Consider the following 17,462-nt stretch of genomic DNA (forward strand, 5'->3'; position numbering starts at 1 on the left):
ACTACAGGTTTGGATAGTATTGGGGTCTGGGCACCCTTGAGAGCATGTGCATCCAATTTCTATTTTTAGGAAATTCCATGTTAGCAGATCTTCAGGAACCCAATTTTAATTGGACCAAGATGTTATTTTTTATCCGTAAGTGAATAATGGATGAATAGCTTCCTCAAGAAAGAGAACAGTGTCCTGAAATAAGTAGAAGTTCATACGAATTCCTTAAATGGATCCATAGAACTCGATAGCATCGGTATATCAATGTGTATCCATATGTAACCATTATTTAAGTAAGACAGCCAAATGACACCCCTTTTTCTTTAATTTAATTAACCTTAAGCTACGAAGTAACAAAATGTACACAGAGATATTTTATTAAAAATATGACCTTTTCTGCTCCCACGTTTATTAATTTTTACAGAAAGAAAGTCTGACAGATTCCAGGCTCTGGCACTTGAACACATAAAACTACTCCTGAAAAGTATTGCTAAAAGGCAGTACGGATGAACAAAGTAACCTTTTCCAAAATACTGTACACAGTGAACAACTGTAAAACTCCCCGCAATTGGTACAGAGGAGAAACACACACAAAAAAAGATGCTTAACATTTCTGCCTTGATTTATAAGAACAGTGATTCTCAACTCTTCCCTCTTTTATCATTATGCATCTTTGCAGCTGTCTGTCAAGTGAAAAGTAAATTAAAGGAAACAAAAAACTAATCATTGTCCAGATATCATCTTGGCATATATTCTTCAGGTAAGCCTGTAAAGTTTCTGGCTTTTAGTGCTTTATCTACCGTCCTAATATATCCATCAATTAAATCCTTCATTTCTCGCGTGAAAGGCTCCAAGACTGTTTGACTAGAGCCTACTCGTTTAAAATTCCCATCCTTGTTATTTTCCACACAAAGTAGACGGTCTTCATTTACTGTTAAATTGAGAAAGGCCACCATTTCCTTCAGTTTTCCAATAAGATCTCTCTTCAGTTCTTCATAGTGGACAACAAGAAGTCTCTTTCCATACTGTAGCCAGTCCAAGGCATGTGAAGCCCACCAAGATGCATAGCTGTTCACAAATTCTGGCCATTCTGTTTGACAAAAAAATAAATAAAAAAAAAGTGTTTATAAGGACTGCTCTGTACCAGGTGGTGACATTATCAGATAGTTTAAATTTATTATTTTGCTCTGCAACATTTGCTAAATTTGTTATCTTCTTAATATACATATATAACATTAATATGATATAGTCTACCTAATTTATTGGTTTCCATCAATTTCCTTGTATGTAAATAGGACACCTATTAAAACAACCCCTCAAGATAATTGCCTTGGAGTTACATTTGACTTGGGTCTTACCTTTTCTCCTCACATTCCGTTTGTCTCCAAATCCTGTAACTTCCACCTCAAACATTTTGCCCACAATTGCCCTTTTATAACCTAAGATCCAACTAAAGCACTTTTTCATGCACTCATAGATCCCAACTTGACTATTGCAACTCACTTCTCATTGGCCTTTCAATTACCCACAGTGCCCCTCTTCAGTCTCTAGTAAATGATGCTGCCAGGCTCATCTGACTGATCGCTACTCCATCACCTCACCCTTTTCTCCAATCATTACAGTGGTTTTCTGTACCCTTCAGTATTCGATTCAAACTGTTAATACTAGTCTACAAAGCAACAAAAACGTATAATATAAGAACTCAGAGAATGGGCAAAAGTTCAGAGAAACATCAATAGCTTGCTCTTCAGTTAGTCCCTGCACATGTCATAAAAATGCAATGAAGGCCAAATAGATCATCCAGTGTTGCTGCATCTCTTGTGCAGAGGGAACTTGTCAGAATTTCAGATCTGGATTGGCCTCATGGGCGAAATCGGTCTGATATACAAAGGGTATAGGCTCTCTCTGTAATGACACAAGTGAGTAGTAACATATTTGGGACCCGAGCAGAGACAATACCCATGTCTTTGTTGTAAAACTAACTTCACTCCTTACTACATTTCCTTTTTACTCAACAAACACCTATTTACTCTTCAAACATCCATCTTCTAACATCTGCTTATTGCGGCACTGCTAACTCCAATTTGTAGGATTTTCAAGGGCTGCCCTGTCCTTCACATATTTAGCATATTTGCATCACAAATATAATAAACATAAATTCAATGTATGCATGGCTAAAGATTAGAACATGTTTATCACCTTTACTCTTCCAGTGCCTTTCTGTTGCATATCCCAAATGCCCTGCACATTTTCTGTTGAATTCTGCCATCAACGCTTTGTAAGGGTTCCGAATTAATAATATTGAGGAGTCGTACATTTCTATTTCTCTTTTGCCACTTTCATGAGTCTTTACACATATCGTACGCCCACTCCTCCAGTGATCCTTTTCACCTTTGAAGCCTTTAAAACATGTTATTCACACTATTAGTATATTGATACAATACAACAGTTATTTGACATTATAGGTTACATGCAATAATTTGTCTATGGGGGGCACTGCAATGCTAGTGTAGCATTACAAATGGGCTATAGCATATAACTTATATTCTCTCAACAGCAGTATTAGCTTAATGGACCTCGCATGGATATGGAAAGGGACTCTATGTATAGAAGTCAACTGAAAATAAGTCCATTTTATTTTGGCCAGTGAACATATCAGGTAGAGGTTAAATAATAAGACCAACATTTAAAATCCTTTACTGCTCCTACCTTTGTTGTACAGTGTCCCATCAAAGTAGTAGCTTCCAGTGTAATACCCTGTTCCATGTTCAATAAGGTGTCTCACCCATGTGTTTCCTGCCCCAGGAAAACTTGACAAAGCTACAAACACTTTGGATTTTGAAGGTAGAAATGACCTCGCTGTGCATCTGGTATCTGAAAAAAAACACAAACTTGAAATGAATATAACAAATTCACTTGCAGTCAAAGCGTTAGCATTAGGACAATGCTGTTTACTCACATTTGGACATGAATAGTTATTTGCTCCATTGTTATTTAGAAGGAAAAGCTCCAAGAATTCACTGCGGTAAATGCTAGAAATGTTTCACTTTCAAGGCTTTTTATTCAACAGAGTGCTGGCCTCTGAAATTCATATCATTGGAAATAAATTCTAAAGTCTAATGTTTTGCCATGTTTGTTTGTATGGAATAACACAAAGCTTTCCAACTCTCTAAATACGTTTGGAAAACGCATGTTATTGTGTTACAGCTACTTGCAGATATGGTAGATGCCAAGCACAGTGTAAAAGAAAAGTGAATTTTGTTTAGTTTTTTTCCTTTCCAGAAAGCTGTTAATCTCACATAGAAAAGGGAGAACCGAATAGTAAAGTAATCGGCACTACAAAAAACAGCAATGAGTGCATTGTGTACCCCATGGCATTTTGTCAGTAAATTAATACATTATCAAGTTACAAATATAAAAAAGAACCCCTTAAAAATAAAGGGTCCGAAGTTAAAGCTCGGTCAATATAAAGAGGGAAGGGACCCCAGCATTTATTATTTCTAGGGAATGAAATAACGACAATGACAAAAAATAAGGGAAACAGGCTAAGATAATGCCAGGGGTATATATCACCGACACCAGGTGCCAGGGGGCTTAGATGGGAACAAATTATCCAAATAAAAAAAGAGTCTTGAAATAACAAACTAGTGTCTCATATACCGAAAGCTGTCTACAAAAAATCCAGAGTAAAGGCAAAAAAAATTAATGAGGTAAAAGGAAGGTAAGGGTATAAGGATCCCAATGAACATCCACATGACTGTCTATACTCAAAAGAAGCTCCCCCTAAAATTACCTCGGCACCGTGGATAAACCACTAGTACCTACCTAAACCATACTTTCACTGCCTACGTCAAGACTAAATCAAGTGCTATACATACAAAATCATAGTGCTAAAAAGTGCTACAAAGTGGAAAAGGTGGAAGGAAAGAACTAGCTTGACGCTGGTTCTTTACTTCCACCTTGTATGCTCTTGTTTATATTGTATGTCCATTCATATATTGTATGAATGGACATACAATACAAACAAGAGAATACATTTTGAATTTAAAATAATAAATATCAGTCATATAATAGCAATCAATCTAATTCTTTATTCATTCTACGTTCTCTAATGTACCAACAAATCCATTAAGATGCTCTTTTCAAGATGTGAATTACCTTATACTCACTCCTAAAATGCATTTACTAATTACCGTATATACTCGAGTATAAGACGAGTTTTTCAGCACATTTTTTGTGCTGAAAAACACTCACTCGTCTTATACTCGAGTCAGTTGTCTGTATTATGGCAATTTTCATTGCCATAATACAGACAAGGACCGGGGCTGTCAGGAAGCTGTAACTTACCTTCACCGCAGCTCCTGTCAGCTCCCTTCTCTCTCCTCCGTCCGTGCAGCTCCCAGGTCAGCTTCCTCTGCAACTCTCGCGAGAGCCGCGGGGTCAGAGCGTTGCCACGGGTTACCGTGGCAACGCTTTGACCCCGCGGCTCTCGCGAGAGTTGCAGAGGAAGCTGACCTGGGAGCTGCACGGACGGAGGAGAGAGAAGGGAGCTGACAGGAGCTGCGGTGAAGGTAAGTTACAGCTTCCTGACAGCCCCCCTCCTACAGCCCATCCACTGGACCACCAGGGAGTGAGAGCCCCCCTCCCTGGCCAGCTAACAAGCAGGGAGGGGGGACGAAAAAATAAATTAAAAAAATAATAATAAAATAAAAAAAAAATAATAATGAAAAAATAATAACATAAAAAATATATATATTACAATAATAATTAAATAATAATAATTAATAAAATGCCCACCCCCACCAATGCTCTGCACTCACACACACACACTGCACTCACACACACACACACTGCACTCACACACACTGCATTCATACACACACTCATACACACACTGCACTGCATTCATTATATACACACACTGCATTCATACACACACTACATACACACTGCATTCATACATACACACTGCACTCATACATACACACTGCATTCACACTGCACTCATACACACACTGCACTGCACTGCATTCATTATATACACACTGCACTCACACACTGCACTCATATACACACACTGCACTGCATTCATTATATACACCCTGCACTCATACACACACACTGCACTCATACACACACACTGCACTCATATACACACACTGCACTCCATTCATTATATACACACTGCATTCATACACACACTGCATACACACACTGCATTCATACATACACACTGCACTCATACATACACACTGCACTCATACATACACACTGCATTCATTATATACACACTGCACTCACACACTGCATTCATTATATACACACTGCATACACACTGCACTCATACACACACTGCACTCATATACACACTGCACTCATATACACACACTGCACTCATATACACACACTGCACTCATATACACACACTGCACTCATATACACACACTGCACTCCATTCATTATATACACACTACATTCATACACACACTGCATACACACACAGCATTCATATACACACTGCATTCATACACACACACACACTGCATTCATTATATACACACACTGTAAATAAATATTCAGTTAATATAACTTTTTTAGGATCTAATTTTATGTAGAAATTTACCAGTAGCTGCTGCATTTTCCACCCTAGTCTTATACTCGAGTCAATAAGTTTTCCCAGTTTTTTGGGGTAAAATTAGGGGCCTCGGCTTATATTCGGGTCGGCTTATACTCGAGTATATACGGTAGCTAATCTTTAGCAATAAAAAAAATAAATAAATTGGGAGAGAGAAGATTGTAAAATACTGGCAATATTCATGATAAATTTGCTATTTAAAAAAAAAAAAGTCATTTTTTTTTTAGACTTTGGAAATTAACTTTAGGTATCTTGAAAATTTTGCACAAGTGAAAAAGAATTCCAATATAAAAATTAGGAATTTCATATCTTATTCAGTTAACTATAAATATACTACGAGAACAGAATAGTTAATATCATATATAATTCTAAAGTGTGATATCTTCATAGAGCTGCTAAATATTCAGTGGCATAACACAATAAGGAAACAAAACACGTAAAAACGGTTTATAAAAATATGGCACATGGAAATAGACGAGGAAGCAGACTGTGCTTGTTACAGATTATATATAGCTATTATGGTGTACAATCTGGCCAGGAAGCTCAGTACATTTTGTGTTAGAGTAAAAAACTGTTATCTAGACAATATACTCCTTCGTTAGACTCATCAACATATTATTGCCATAGAAGAACTAAATTCTTCCAATCTAACGTGTTGAAATAACTGGAGACCTGTGACCCATTTAGATTGTTTATTAAGAAAATTGATTATTCCTCCCAGCAGGACCAAAAGTCTAACTGGAGCTCAGCTGAATTCATATGATAATATAAAGAACAGGCAGCTTTGCCTAAGGATGCATGAATTATTGAACAGCTTTACTTGGGTGTCTCAGGCTTGTGTCAGTGCATGAGTATTTCATCTGTGGAAAACATCTAGGTGATAATGTGTCATCTGGTTATTATTTAACAAAAATCAATATAGTGGATGCAAAAACAACAGTCAGGTCTGTGCTCTAAATTCATAAAGTATAGAAAAATAAATAGAAGAGGTTTTATTTCTTGCTAAGCATGGACGAATGACATTCCCATCCCAATATAGCTAAGGATATGCACTTGCCCAAGGGTAAGCATTGTGCAGAAGACTCAAGCTTTAGGTCCGTTATAAGGATGAGTGTAGTAATTCAACAAATTAAACAGTTTTAGCATTTTACACATTTGTAGCTTATAATGCCTGTAGGTAAGACTAGATTTAAATCATTATCTTTAAACGTAAAGACTTATTCTTGCTAGATGTTATAATATTTAATAATTGTAATATATTTGCAATTCAAGATTTCATATTTAGAAATATACATTTTTGGATTAGTTTCAGAACTGATTTTGTTATATAACATTAGAAATGCATAGGCCTTGATTGCACATTTATCTGCATTTTTATTTAGTCACTGTTTAGGACGAAAACCATCAAGGCCATACATAGGTAATGATGACATTATTACAAGGTGAACTATCTCCAGTTTAATGGCTCATATTTGGCCCCCCCCAAAAAAAATAATTTAAATGGTGTTCATTCTGTGTGAATAGATTTAATTTTTGCTTTACATTTTTACTCTGGAAAAAAAATGTAGCAATGCACTTGAATAAATGGAATTAATTAACCCAAAAATATAAGTGTGGCATGAATGTACAGCCTAGTACGACACAACTTCCTATTTCATGCTGAATAACCTTTGGACTATAATGCATCTTAAATAAAAATAAAAAAAAAAAACTATCTTTAGATAGATTTTTACTGCAGAAACATTTTGTTAAAAGAAATCGGATTTAAATAAAAGACTGATCAAACACATACATAAAAATCTGATTAAAGGAGGGGGCGGAGCTAGCAGCCATACTGAGAAGTCGCACATGTCTAGAGCTCTGAGAGAAAATCGCATAATTAAGGCGAAAACAGCGAAAAAAAACTAATTTTTTACAGCTATCAGGGCTGCTACCTGTTCCTGGATGGTCATGGGACGGCGAACTAAAAAAACCGAAACCGGACAGACCCCCATCCACCGCGGACATTGGAGAACTCCTGCGGAGGCCTCAAAACTGCCAGAAGCCCAATATGGCGCCACAGCTAGAAGGCCTATATCACTCTTTCAGTGAGGCCACAGAGTCTGATGACGACGACTACGGCGCTGGGGTGATGAGCAGAACGACTCTCCCACCCAAGAACCCTAGCCTGACAGAAGAGAAACTTAAAGACATGCTGGGTGAACTACGCCGCAATATAGCGACCGACATAGGAGTGTTCCGGGACGAGATAAGTGGAGTGGTAGCCCGCTTGCAAAACGCGGAGCTCAATACCGCCGCACAAAAATCCCGACTGATAACAGTGGAGCAACAAATCTCTGCACTGCTAAAGACACAAAGACAGCAACAAGATAACCTGGCAGCGCTGGAGGACAGGAGGCGCTGGAAGAACCTTAAAATCCGAGGCCTACCTGATGCGGTAGAGACCGCAGAGCTGCCGCACTTAATCCGCAGGCTGCTCACCACGCTCTTCACGGCCAAACAGGCCAAAGGGATGCCACTGGACAGCTGCTTTCGCATCTCCAGACCACACACTGGCACCCCAGAAGGGGGAAATGATGTAATCATACGATTCCAACACGGGCGAGACCGCCAGACGCTCATGTCGGCCGTGCGCAACAAGTCACCCTTCTACTTCGAGGGTCACTCTTTAACCTTTTACCCAGACCTCTCAAAGGCTACTATGGACTGGAGAAGGTCTATGCGACCCCTGACTGCAGAACTCTTGGCACATAACATACCCTACCGCTGGAGCGCACCCAAAGCTCTAATTATACCCAGAGACACGGGTCATCTAAAACTACATGAAGCTACCGAAATACCTGAAATCTTGCAGCAGCTCGCATTGGGAGGGCAGACTCCGGCCATAGCAGAACCTAACAAGCCGAAGGCGACTTCAACTTGGAACCCTGCGACAGCGCAACCTTTTGTACCGGCAGCCCAGAGGGGAGAGAAAGCATCTACTTCAATACCGTGAACTCTCTGACATCGTCCACATTATGGACTTAAACCTCTCTCAGTAATGTTTCACTTTTGTGTTTCTACTTTTATGTTTAAATGTTACCCACTACTTCAAGAATACTTGCTTGCCCTCTTCAATGATGTGTGGGCGCACCGCACTAGTTTTTGTTTACTTGTTCTCCCCCCCCCCAGCCCCCTGTACAATCCCTAGAAATATCTTCCGGCACACCTGTTTCTGGTATATATGCAGGGGGACGTAAGCCACTCCAACACGCTTCTGGTTCCCTAACCCGGACCCATCTAACGACCAGAGCGGCAACTGTTGCACCCTGACTCTTAGGCACTCAGAGTACACTTACCCCACACCGCATGAGCAGATGCTGCACGTTAGTTAGCCTACGGTTTCCTACACTTATTACTATTTACAACATGTACTACTATTAACGTTCTCTATATACTATATACTAAAAAATGTGCTGTTTTACTGATGCCTACAATTGTATACCTTTTGTCTGACAGAAAATATTTGATCTAGCTGTTGTGGCTAAACGAGATTGTATGTACCATCAATGCACACGAAAAATAAAGAATTAAAAAAAAAAAAAATCTGATTAAAAAAAAAAAAAAACATCCACCCTGTCTGTAGGTAATAAAGTAAAACACGATCCTTTGCTAGATAAGTGTAATAGTAGTAAAACATATTGTTTTTAAACAATATAAATAAAACTCAGTGAAAACAATTTCACAAGCTATATAAATACTAAACATCCTGAACTATCTTTCAAGAAATGCTAACAACCTTTTTCTAGCCATATAAAAAGTGGGAAGGAATGCGTGAGTGAGTTAGTGAATGAGTGAAAATCAATATTTTGATGATTAAACAACAAACAGGGAGTTAGGAAAATAATTTTCATTTACATTTGTTCATATTCTACACTTTCTCCTATTTTATGATCTGCCTGAGCATAGTTAAACATAGAACATAAATAAAACATTGGGTTATTCACTAAACAGTATGTTCAATGAATTAGCAACAATTTGAAGACTTAGCCTTGGGTACAGGTAGAAAACCGGAGAAAAAAAGCCTCCATATTTATGTTTGAATTTTTTATCTAAATTCATAAAATAAGAAAGACTGCATTTCAGCCTAAAATGGTCTTTGTTAAGTGTTGACAAAAACCACTATAGGTCAAAACATTGCTAGGTCCAGGACATGGATGAAATAAAAGCAGTCACATTTAATAATTGGTGTGGTGGAGCTCACAACTCTTCATTGATAAGTGGATCTTTGACAGGAACCCATGGCTCTTATCCCTTGTTCGTAAGCAAGTCTAAGACTTTTGGCCTTGTGATATTCCAATACTAAATTTGTAAATTGACTGTAAGTTCCCAAAACATGTTATTCAGAATACACACAATTTTCCTAAATTGGTTATATTTCTTATAACCTATTGCATCTTATGCCAAAATAATTGGTTTTTAAATCTCACCTAAAATGAGTTTACTTTTTTAGATAATGAAGTCTGTGTGAGAATCGAAAAGCCATTGTTCCCTAGTGTTTATGTCCTTGGCATGAGAACCCATTTTCTTTAAGTGTAACAATAGTTAGTGTTTAAAATTAATTTTCTTTAACACTATTTTTCCCCTTAATACATTCTTCACTCAAGGGTATGAATATCACTTATCAGTGCTTGTAAAATTTATTTCACACTTCTTCTGTGATATAACACTTTTACTAGAAACACTGGCATAAATTTGTTTTACTTGCAAAAGTTATTTCTTATTATTTATTTACTACTGTTACTTGTAACAGTAAAGTTCGTGTTATTATTACATGGCCAGACGTTTATTAACTATTTAAGAAATTGTTCAGGTGCCTTTGGACTATGCCCATTGTATGAAAATTACATTTATCAGCTTGTTTCTTTTCAGTTTGTATATATATATATATATATATATATATATATATATATATATATATATATATATTAATACCTGAATCTTGTGATGGTGTTAATGGGGAGATGACTAATAGTTTTGCCCCACAGAACCATATCTTTTTTTTTGTGTGTATAGCAATACAGAAAATGCAAAGCAATGCTGTAACAGCAAGTGCAACCATAGTAGGAAATATTGCATATCAAATTAAGACAATTCAAGGGTTCTGCACAATTTGTAAGATTAAGTAGGCAGGCTATGCGTTTATGTCCATCCAGTAGATAGATACTAAACTTTTGAGCAGATAATGCTTGCTAGACATGAAGAGCAATCAGAGATAAATAAGAGTAATCATTATTAACGTGTCAGAGTAAAACCCACTGGAGGCCCCTGTAGTGGTAGGTTGATAAGAGAGGTGAGTGCCGAAAGGTACCCGAGGCAAGAGCACACAAGAAGCATAAAGTAATAGTAAAGAACCACAATATGTATAAAGTGAGAAGACAGCTACTCAGGCTAGAGGTGAGATACTGCCAGATTTTCAGCATGCCGATCAGCTTATGCCCTGCATGGGCCAGACACAGTCCCCCGAGATCATGCAGGTCTTCAGGAATTATATCGGAGGCGCAGATGATCGGCTCAGTGTCAGAAGTCAGGTTCCACATTTCAGCTTGTCTCGCTTTGGCCATTCCACATCTGTGGTCGATAGTGCTTTGTGCGTCTCCTTCTTCAAGACCTGTTGATGTGGCCTTCTCTGCCTCAGGCCCACTTCTTGGGTAACATAAGTTGCCGGTCAACAGTCAGTTCGCCTGGTGCATAGGCGACTTGAGAAGCAGGTGCCCAGATTCTGCCTAGAAGCCTTGAGTGTGGAAGTGAGTCTCAAGTGGGTCAGGAATTAGGTAAGTCACCTAAATTAATCTCTCCCATGCAGGTCTTGCCAGCATAGTAGAAGAGTCCTAGCAAAGTCCTATCTCTCCACCATGACAGTCGGGCCCCATAGTATTACATCTTTTTCAGGCGTACTTTTAAAGAGATATCCACTAAATTATAATATTAAGTTGATGGTATGCTCAGAGCAGCAATTTGCATTGCAAAAGTTTAGAAATGTTTACCAAAACACAAGTATATTACAAAGCCCTTTACGGATCATATTTTAGCTATTAGCTGTATTGCATTTATCTTATCATAGAAACAATTTTATATTTGTTGGTTCAGACTTGGTATGGTTAGCCACTAGGCCAAAAAATTAGAGAAAATATGCAATATCTTAACAAAACCTAAAAATCTAAAAGAAAGCTAAGGAGTGAAGAAGAGAAGAAGATGTAATTGTGGATGATAGTGTGCCTATAATGTACAATAGTGGGCTTAAATTATTATTATTTTTATGAAAATAAGTACATTTTACCTTTTGTTGACAATTTTATCTGTACTCTGAAGTGTTATGTTTTGGTTTTTCCATTCCGGATGAAACAGGATTACCAGAACATCCCCAGATTTTTAAATTATTTAGGCAACATATTTAACTCGTCATGTATACTTGGAACAAATAAGCAGAGCCATCATGCATAGGATATACTATATCCACCATGTTTTCACATCATTTATACAAATACATGAGCAACATACAGAAAGTGCTGCCCTGTAATATGTAGAAGTCATATGATGCACATATTAAATCAGGTGATACATCAATAAGGAGTTCTGCAGCATATACACTGTCCATAATACAGGGCAGGCTATTCATGTGCTGCCAATCAACATGATGAAATTATTTGTGTCCCACAAAACACGGTGGATATGACAACCATAATCATGCATGTACTCTATATTCAGAATGGTTATATCCAGATGAGATTTTAGAGCCGTTACCTTTATACGCATATGGATAAAGATTTAGAGGGAAATTAATTCTGCTTGGATGGTCTTTATTTCTTTCTCAGCACCAAGTAGAAAAATATTATACAATGTTGGACTTGCAGCTCAGCAAGGTCACAAGTGAATATTGTAACCAGTCATGGGGGAACTAGTGACTATAAATCTTATATTCAATTAGAATCCTTCAGATGTTGCTTTTGAGTTATGACAATGCTATTTTTATGATTATCGTAATGTTTATATAAGTTTTATGGGCAGATTTCCTAAACAGCATTACACCTAAGCACATTTCAAGGCCCATTCAATAAAATATCAGGTTTAATTTTGTTGATCTGTGATTGAGTTTACAAAAAAAAAAAAAAAAGGACACAGGCACTACAATTTTTCCACCTTTACCTTGTACAGGTGTTTGGTAGACAGAACAGTAACGGTCTTCCTTTAGGAGATCTGGTCCACTGCTGTCATTTGTACAGCCAGAACAGAGTGAATCATCCAGCTGCTCATAAAGGTTAAACTGAACTGTAGGGTAACCACAGAAGCATTCTGTCCATCGGACAACCGCCAAAGGATATTCCTGTGAACACAATAGAATGAAATAACATACATGATTAAACAAGGAAGTGTTTGTTCAAATAGCGTTTTCTCCCCTCACAGGATTCATTTCTGTTCACCTTGCAAAAGCTTTCACTGTACATTTTCCATTAAACAACTTTATATTGCTTGTGTACGTTCCATCAAAGGATGTCTAAGAGTCTTGAATTCACAAATAAATTATTTTAACCCCTTATGATAGCAGACATACCCTGTATTAACCACCAAATAAAGCCTTTTTCAAATTGGTTTAAAATATCTCTTTGAATACTGCTCTTACAATTTGGAGAGAAAGCTCACCATTTTCAAATATTCAGTAGGGAGGCAATCCAGAAATAACCACTATTGCTGTCACAGCTCTTTGATGCCTTCCGTTGTAGGCCAGAACTGGGGCTTAAGGGACATCTAGGGTATGCCATTCACAATATGTTTACAGATGGTGTCCTGACATTGAATCTCTGCACCACACTGTTACAATATTCTAATGTCTCAGCTAATGTTCAGGGTTAAAGTCAGTCTCTGTACCTGGTACACTAGGATGACAGGACATCTTTTTCTGCTGAAAACAGAGATGGGTGTGTTTGTTAATGAAGACCAAGAAAAAGGAAGACATTTAAATAACACTTTTTCCTCACTATATATTAAGGAGGAATCTATGGCAAGAGATTTGCAAATGATTGCTACAATAAATTAATTGTGATTGTATGACGCAAGACAAACTGCTAGAGCAACTAAAGAAAGTTAGTGTAAACAGGCCCTGATGGTATTCACCCACGAGTACTTAAGGAGCTAAGTGTGGCAATTAGTGAAACTCTGTTTTTAATCTTTCAGGATTCTCTTCTTCCAGGAATTATAATGGAGGATTAGAGGAAGGCAGGTGTGGTTCCTATATTCAAAATGGGCTCAAAATCTCTGCCCTTAGGTTTTAGACCTGTGAGCTTAACTTTGCAGTTTCAAAATGATTTACAGGGTTATTAAGGGATAATATTCAGTAATTCATTGGGAAGAACATTGTTATTAGGACATATAAACATGGTTTTATGAAACATATGTCATGTGAAACTGACTTAATTGCATGCTACAAAGAAGTAAGTAGTAGTATAAATCAGGATATTGCAGAGGATGTGATCTACTTGGATTTTTCCAAGGCATTCAATACAGTTCTACAGATGAAAATTGTTGTTCTTTTTTTTTAATTTAAATTCTTTATTTTTGTAGTGCTTAGAATTACAGATACGCTTTTATCGCCACGACAACAGATATAAGCCAATAGAGTAACACAAAATATTCAGTAACATGGCAAGCATTTACAGCACATTTTTTTTTTTTTAAAAAAAAGGTCAGATTTGGTCGGACTGTCTGTAACATGAGTGACATCCATGCTGGGAACTACATGAAGGAAAAATAGACAGTTTGAGTTATCTTAGAAGCTTTCAGAGACTAAACATGGTTGAGGCCTACGTGGTGCCTCTAGGGCTGAGTAAGTGTGTGAGCATCGTTTTAATTATAATAATGCCAGGTGCCTTAAGCCGAATATGTGACAGGTGAGAATATCTAGGGAGTTGAGTGGTTAAATAGCATGAAGCACAGCGAAGGTTGGTTGCCGGCTTTATCAGTGTGAATGTGTCAGCTGGTCGGCATGTTGTGTGTGACATTTTCTTAAGTACATATGACATTCTATCACTGAACATTTAAATGAGGCCTACACAATTCAAATAAAAACAATAATTATAATAATAAGGCAGCGCAGTTATGCAACTCAGAGTCCATCAACAGTGGGCTAATGTAAATTTGAGAAGTGAAGAGAAAAAATAAAAAAAAATGCTAAAAGAAGCCCAGGCTCTGTGCTACTTGGTACTTGGTAATGCCAGGCTCAGTCAACCGATGCCGCTTAGCGGTCTTTTGCCGGGTTCCAGCTGCTCTGCTATCCTGCTATGGTGTTTCCAGCCGCAAATTAGGAAGGGTAATTTGTTACCAGTTTGAGTCCCAGGTTTGAGGCTGTGCTGTTCTGTGGTCAGGGACCCGGCTCTCCATGGCTTGTAAGGTTTGACGCAGGGCTGAGGTTTGTACTTTGGCAGTTCCCACCTCCGTGCTGCTGATGGCTTCTTTGGGCTCTGCTGCTTGCGCGCTGGTAGAGCTTTTGCCGCGGGTGCGTGCTGCTGTGCCCTCTGGAGCTTGCGTGGGGTAGTGTAGAGGTTGGCGGTCGGCCAGGAGCTAACCAGTGTTGCCCTCTCGCTCCGGGCCTGTAGCAGGGCCGGCACCTTGTGGCCACGGACAGCGCTGCCATCAGAAATTTTGGGGCCCCTGACAAAGCACAAGGTCTGGGCCCGCCTCCCCCGCTCCCTCCCTCCCGGGCCCGCCCACGCCCTACCTAGTCCGCTGACAATGATGCGGGACTGAATGTGGTGTGTATAGTGGAAGTGAATTAGAATGTGTGTAATGGATGTAGTGTTTGTGTGTATTAGATACTGTTTGTGCAGTGAATGCAGAGTGTGTGTTTGTGTAGCGGATGCAGTGTGTATAGTGAACGCAGAGTGCGTTTGAGTAGTGGATGTAGTGTGTGTACAGTGATGTAGTGTGTGTTTGTGTAGTGGATGTAGTGTTTGTATTTACTAGATTAAATGTGTTTAGTGGATGCAGTGTCTGTAGTGGATGTAGTGTGTGTATTAGACGCAGTGCCTGTGTATAGTGAATGCAGAGTGTTAATGTGTAGTGAATGCAGAGAGTGTTTGAGTAGTGGATGTAGTGTGTGTACAGTGATGTAGTGTGTGTGTTTGTGTAGTGGATGTAGTGTTTGTATGTACTAGATGAAATGTGTTTAGTGGATGCAGTGTCTGTAGTGGATGTAGTGTGTGTATTAGACGCAGTGTCTGTGTATAGTGAATGCAGAGTGTTTCAATTTGTGGTGGATGTAGTGTGTGTACTGTGAATACGGGATGTTTGTGTAGTGGATGCTGTGTGTACAGTTGATGCAGAGTGTATGTTAGTGTAGTGAATGCAGAGTGTGTGCATAGTTTAGTGAATGCAGAGTGTGTGTTAGTGTGTAATAAATGCAGAGTGTGTGTTAGGGTGTAGTGAATGCAGAGTGTGTCAGTGTAATGGATGTAGTGTGTGTGTAAATTTGTAGTGAATGCAGAGTGTGTGTTAATGTGTAGTGAATGCAGAGAGTGTGTTAGTGTAGTGAATGCAGAAAGTGTGTTAGTGTAGTGAATGCAGAGTGTTAATGTGTAGTGAATGCAGATAGTGTGTTAGTGTGTAGCGGATGCAGAGTGTGTGTTAGTGTAGTGAATGCAGAATGTGTTAATGTGTAGCGAATGCAGAGTGTGTGTCAGTATAGTGGATGCAGTGAGTGTGTTAGTGTGTAGTGTATGCAGAGTGCATGTTGTATTAGTGAATGCAGTGTGTGTATTGTATTAGTGTATTAGTGTATGCAGTGTGTGTGCTAGTGCATGCAGTGTGTGTGTTAGTGTATGCAGTGTGTGTGTGTTGTATTAGTGTATGCAGTGTGTGTGTTGTGTTAGTGTATGCAGTGTGTGTTGTGTTAGTGTATGCAGTGTGTGTTGTGTTAGTGTATGCAGTATGTATGTTGTGTTAGTGTATGCAGTATGTATGTTGTGTTAGTGTATGCAGTGTGTGTGTGTGTGTTAGTGTATGCAGTGTGTGTTGTATTAATGTATACTGTGTGTTGTGTCAGTGTATGCAGAGTGTGTGTTGTGTTAGTGTATGCAGTGTGTTGTGTTAGTGTATGCAGTGTGTGTTGTGTCAGTGTATGCAGAGTGTGTGTGTTGTGTCAGTGTATGCAGAGTGTGTGTTGTGTCAGTGTATGCAGTGTGTGTTGTGTTGGTGTATGCAGAGTGTGTTATGTTGGTGTGTGCAGAGTGTGTTGTGTTAGTGTATGCAGAGTGTGTGTTGTGTCAGTGTATGCAGTGTGTGTGTTATGTCAGTGTATGTAGTGTGTGTGTTGTGTTAGTGTATGTAGTGTGTGTTGTGTCAGTGTATGTAGGTGTGTGTTGTGTCAGTGTATGTAGTGTGTGTGGTGTGTTAGTGTATGTAGTGTGTGTGTTGTGTCAGTGCATGTAGTGTGTGTGTATGCAGTGTGTGTGTGTGTGTGTGTTGTGTCAGTGTATGTAGTGTGTGTTGTGCTAGTGTATGTAGTGTGTGTGTTGTGTTAGTGTATGTAGTGTGTGTGTGTGTGTGTTGTGTCAGTGTATGCAGTGTGTGTGTTGTGTCAGTGCGTGTAGTGTGTGTGTTGTGTCAGTGTATGCAGTGTGTGTGTTGTGTCAGTGTATGTAGTGTGTGTGTGTGTGTGTTGTGTCAGTGTATGCAGTGTGTGTGCTGTGTCAGTGTATGTAGTGTGTGTGTGTGTGTGTGTTGTGTCAGTGTATGCAGTGTGTGTGTTGTGTCAGTGTATGTAGTGTGTGTGTGTGTGTTGTGACAGTGTATGCAGTGTGTGTGTTGT

At 38.7% G+C, this 17,462-nt stretch overlaps 1 protein-coding gene across 1 annotated transcript in view; it reads right to left on the bottom strand.

Moving 5' to 3' along the window:
- Nucleotides 1–382: 382 nt before the first annotated feature.
- The window catches only part of WSCD1 (WSC domain containing 1), a 138,946-nt gene continuing 121,866 nt past the window's right edge, over nucleotides 383–17,462 (bottom strand). The window contains exons 6-9 of the mRNA XM_063449769.1: nucleotides 12,809–12,986; nucleotides 2,698–2,862; nucleotides 2,188–2,388; nucleotides 383–1,078 (exon numbers count right to left, since the gene is read on the bottom strand). Of these exons, the coding sequence (XP_063305839.1) occupies nucleotides 726–1,078; nucleotides 2,188–2,388; nucleotides 2,698–2,862; nucleotides 12,809–12,986 (897 nt within the window). The 3' untranslated portion in view covers nucleotides 383–725. The remainder of the gene's footprint in view (nucleotides 1,079–2,187; nucleotides 2,389–2,697; nucleotides 2,863–12,808; nucleotides 12,987–17,462) is intronic.

Source organism: Pelobates fuscus, chromosome 1 (assembly GCF_036172605.1).
Source record: "Pelobates fuscus isolate aPelFus1 chromosome 1, aPelFus1.pri, whole genome shotgun sequence".
Classification (NCBI taxonomy): domain Eukaryota; kingdom Metazoa; phylum Chordata; class Amphibia; order Anura; family Pelobatidae; genus Pelobates; species Pelobates fuscus.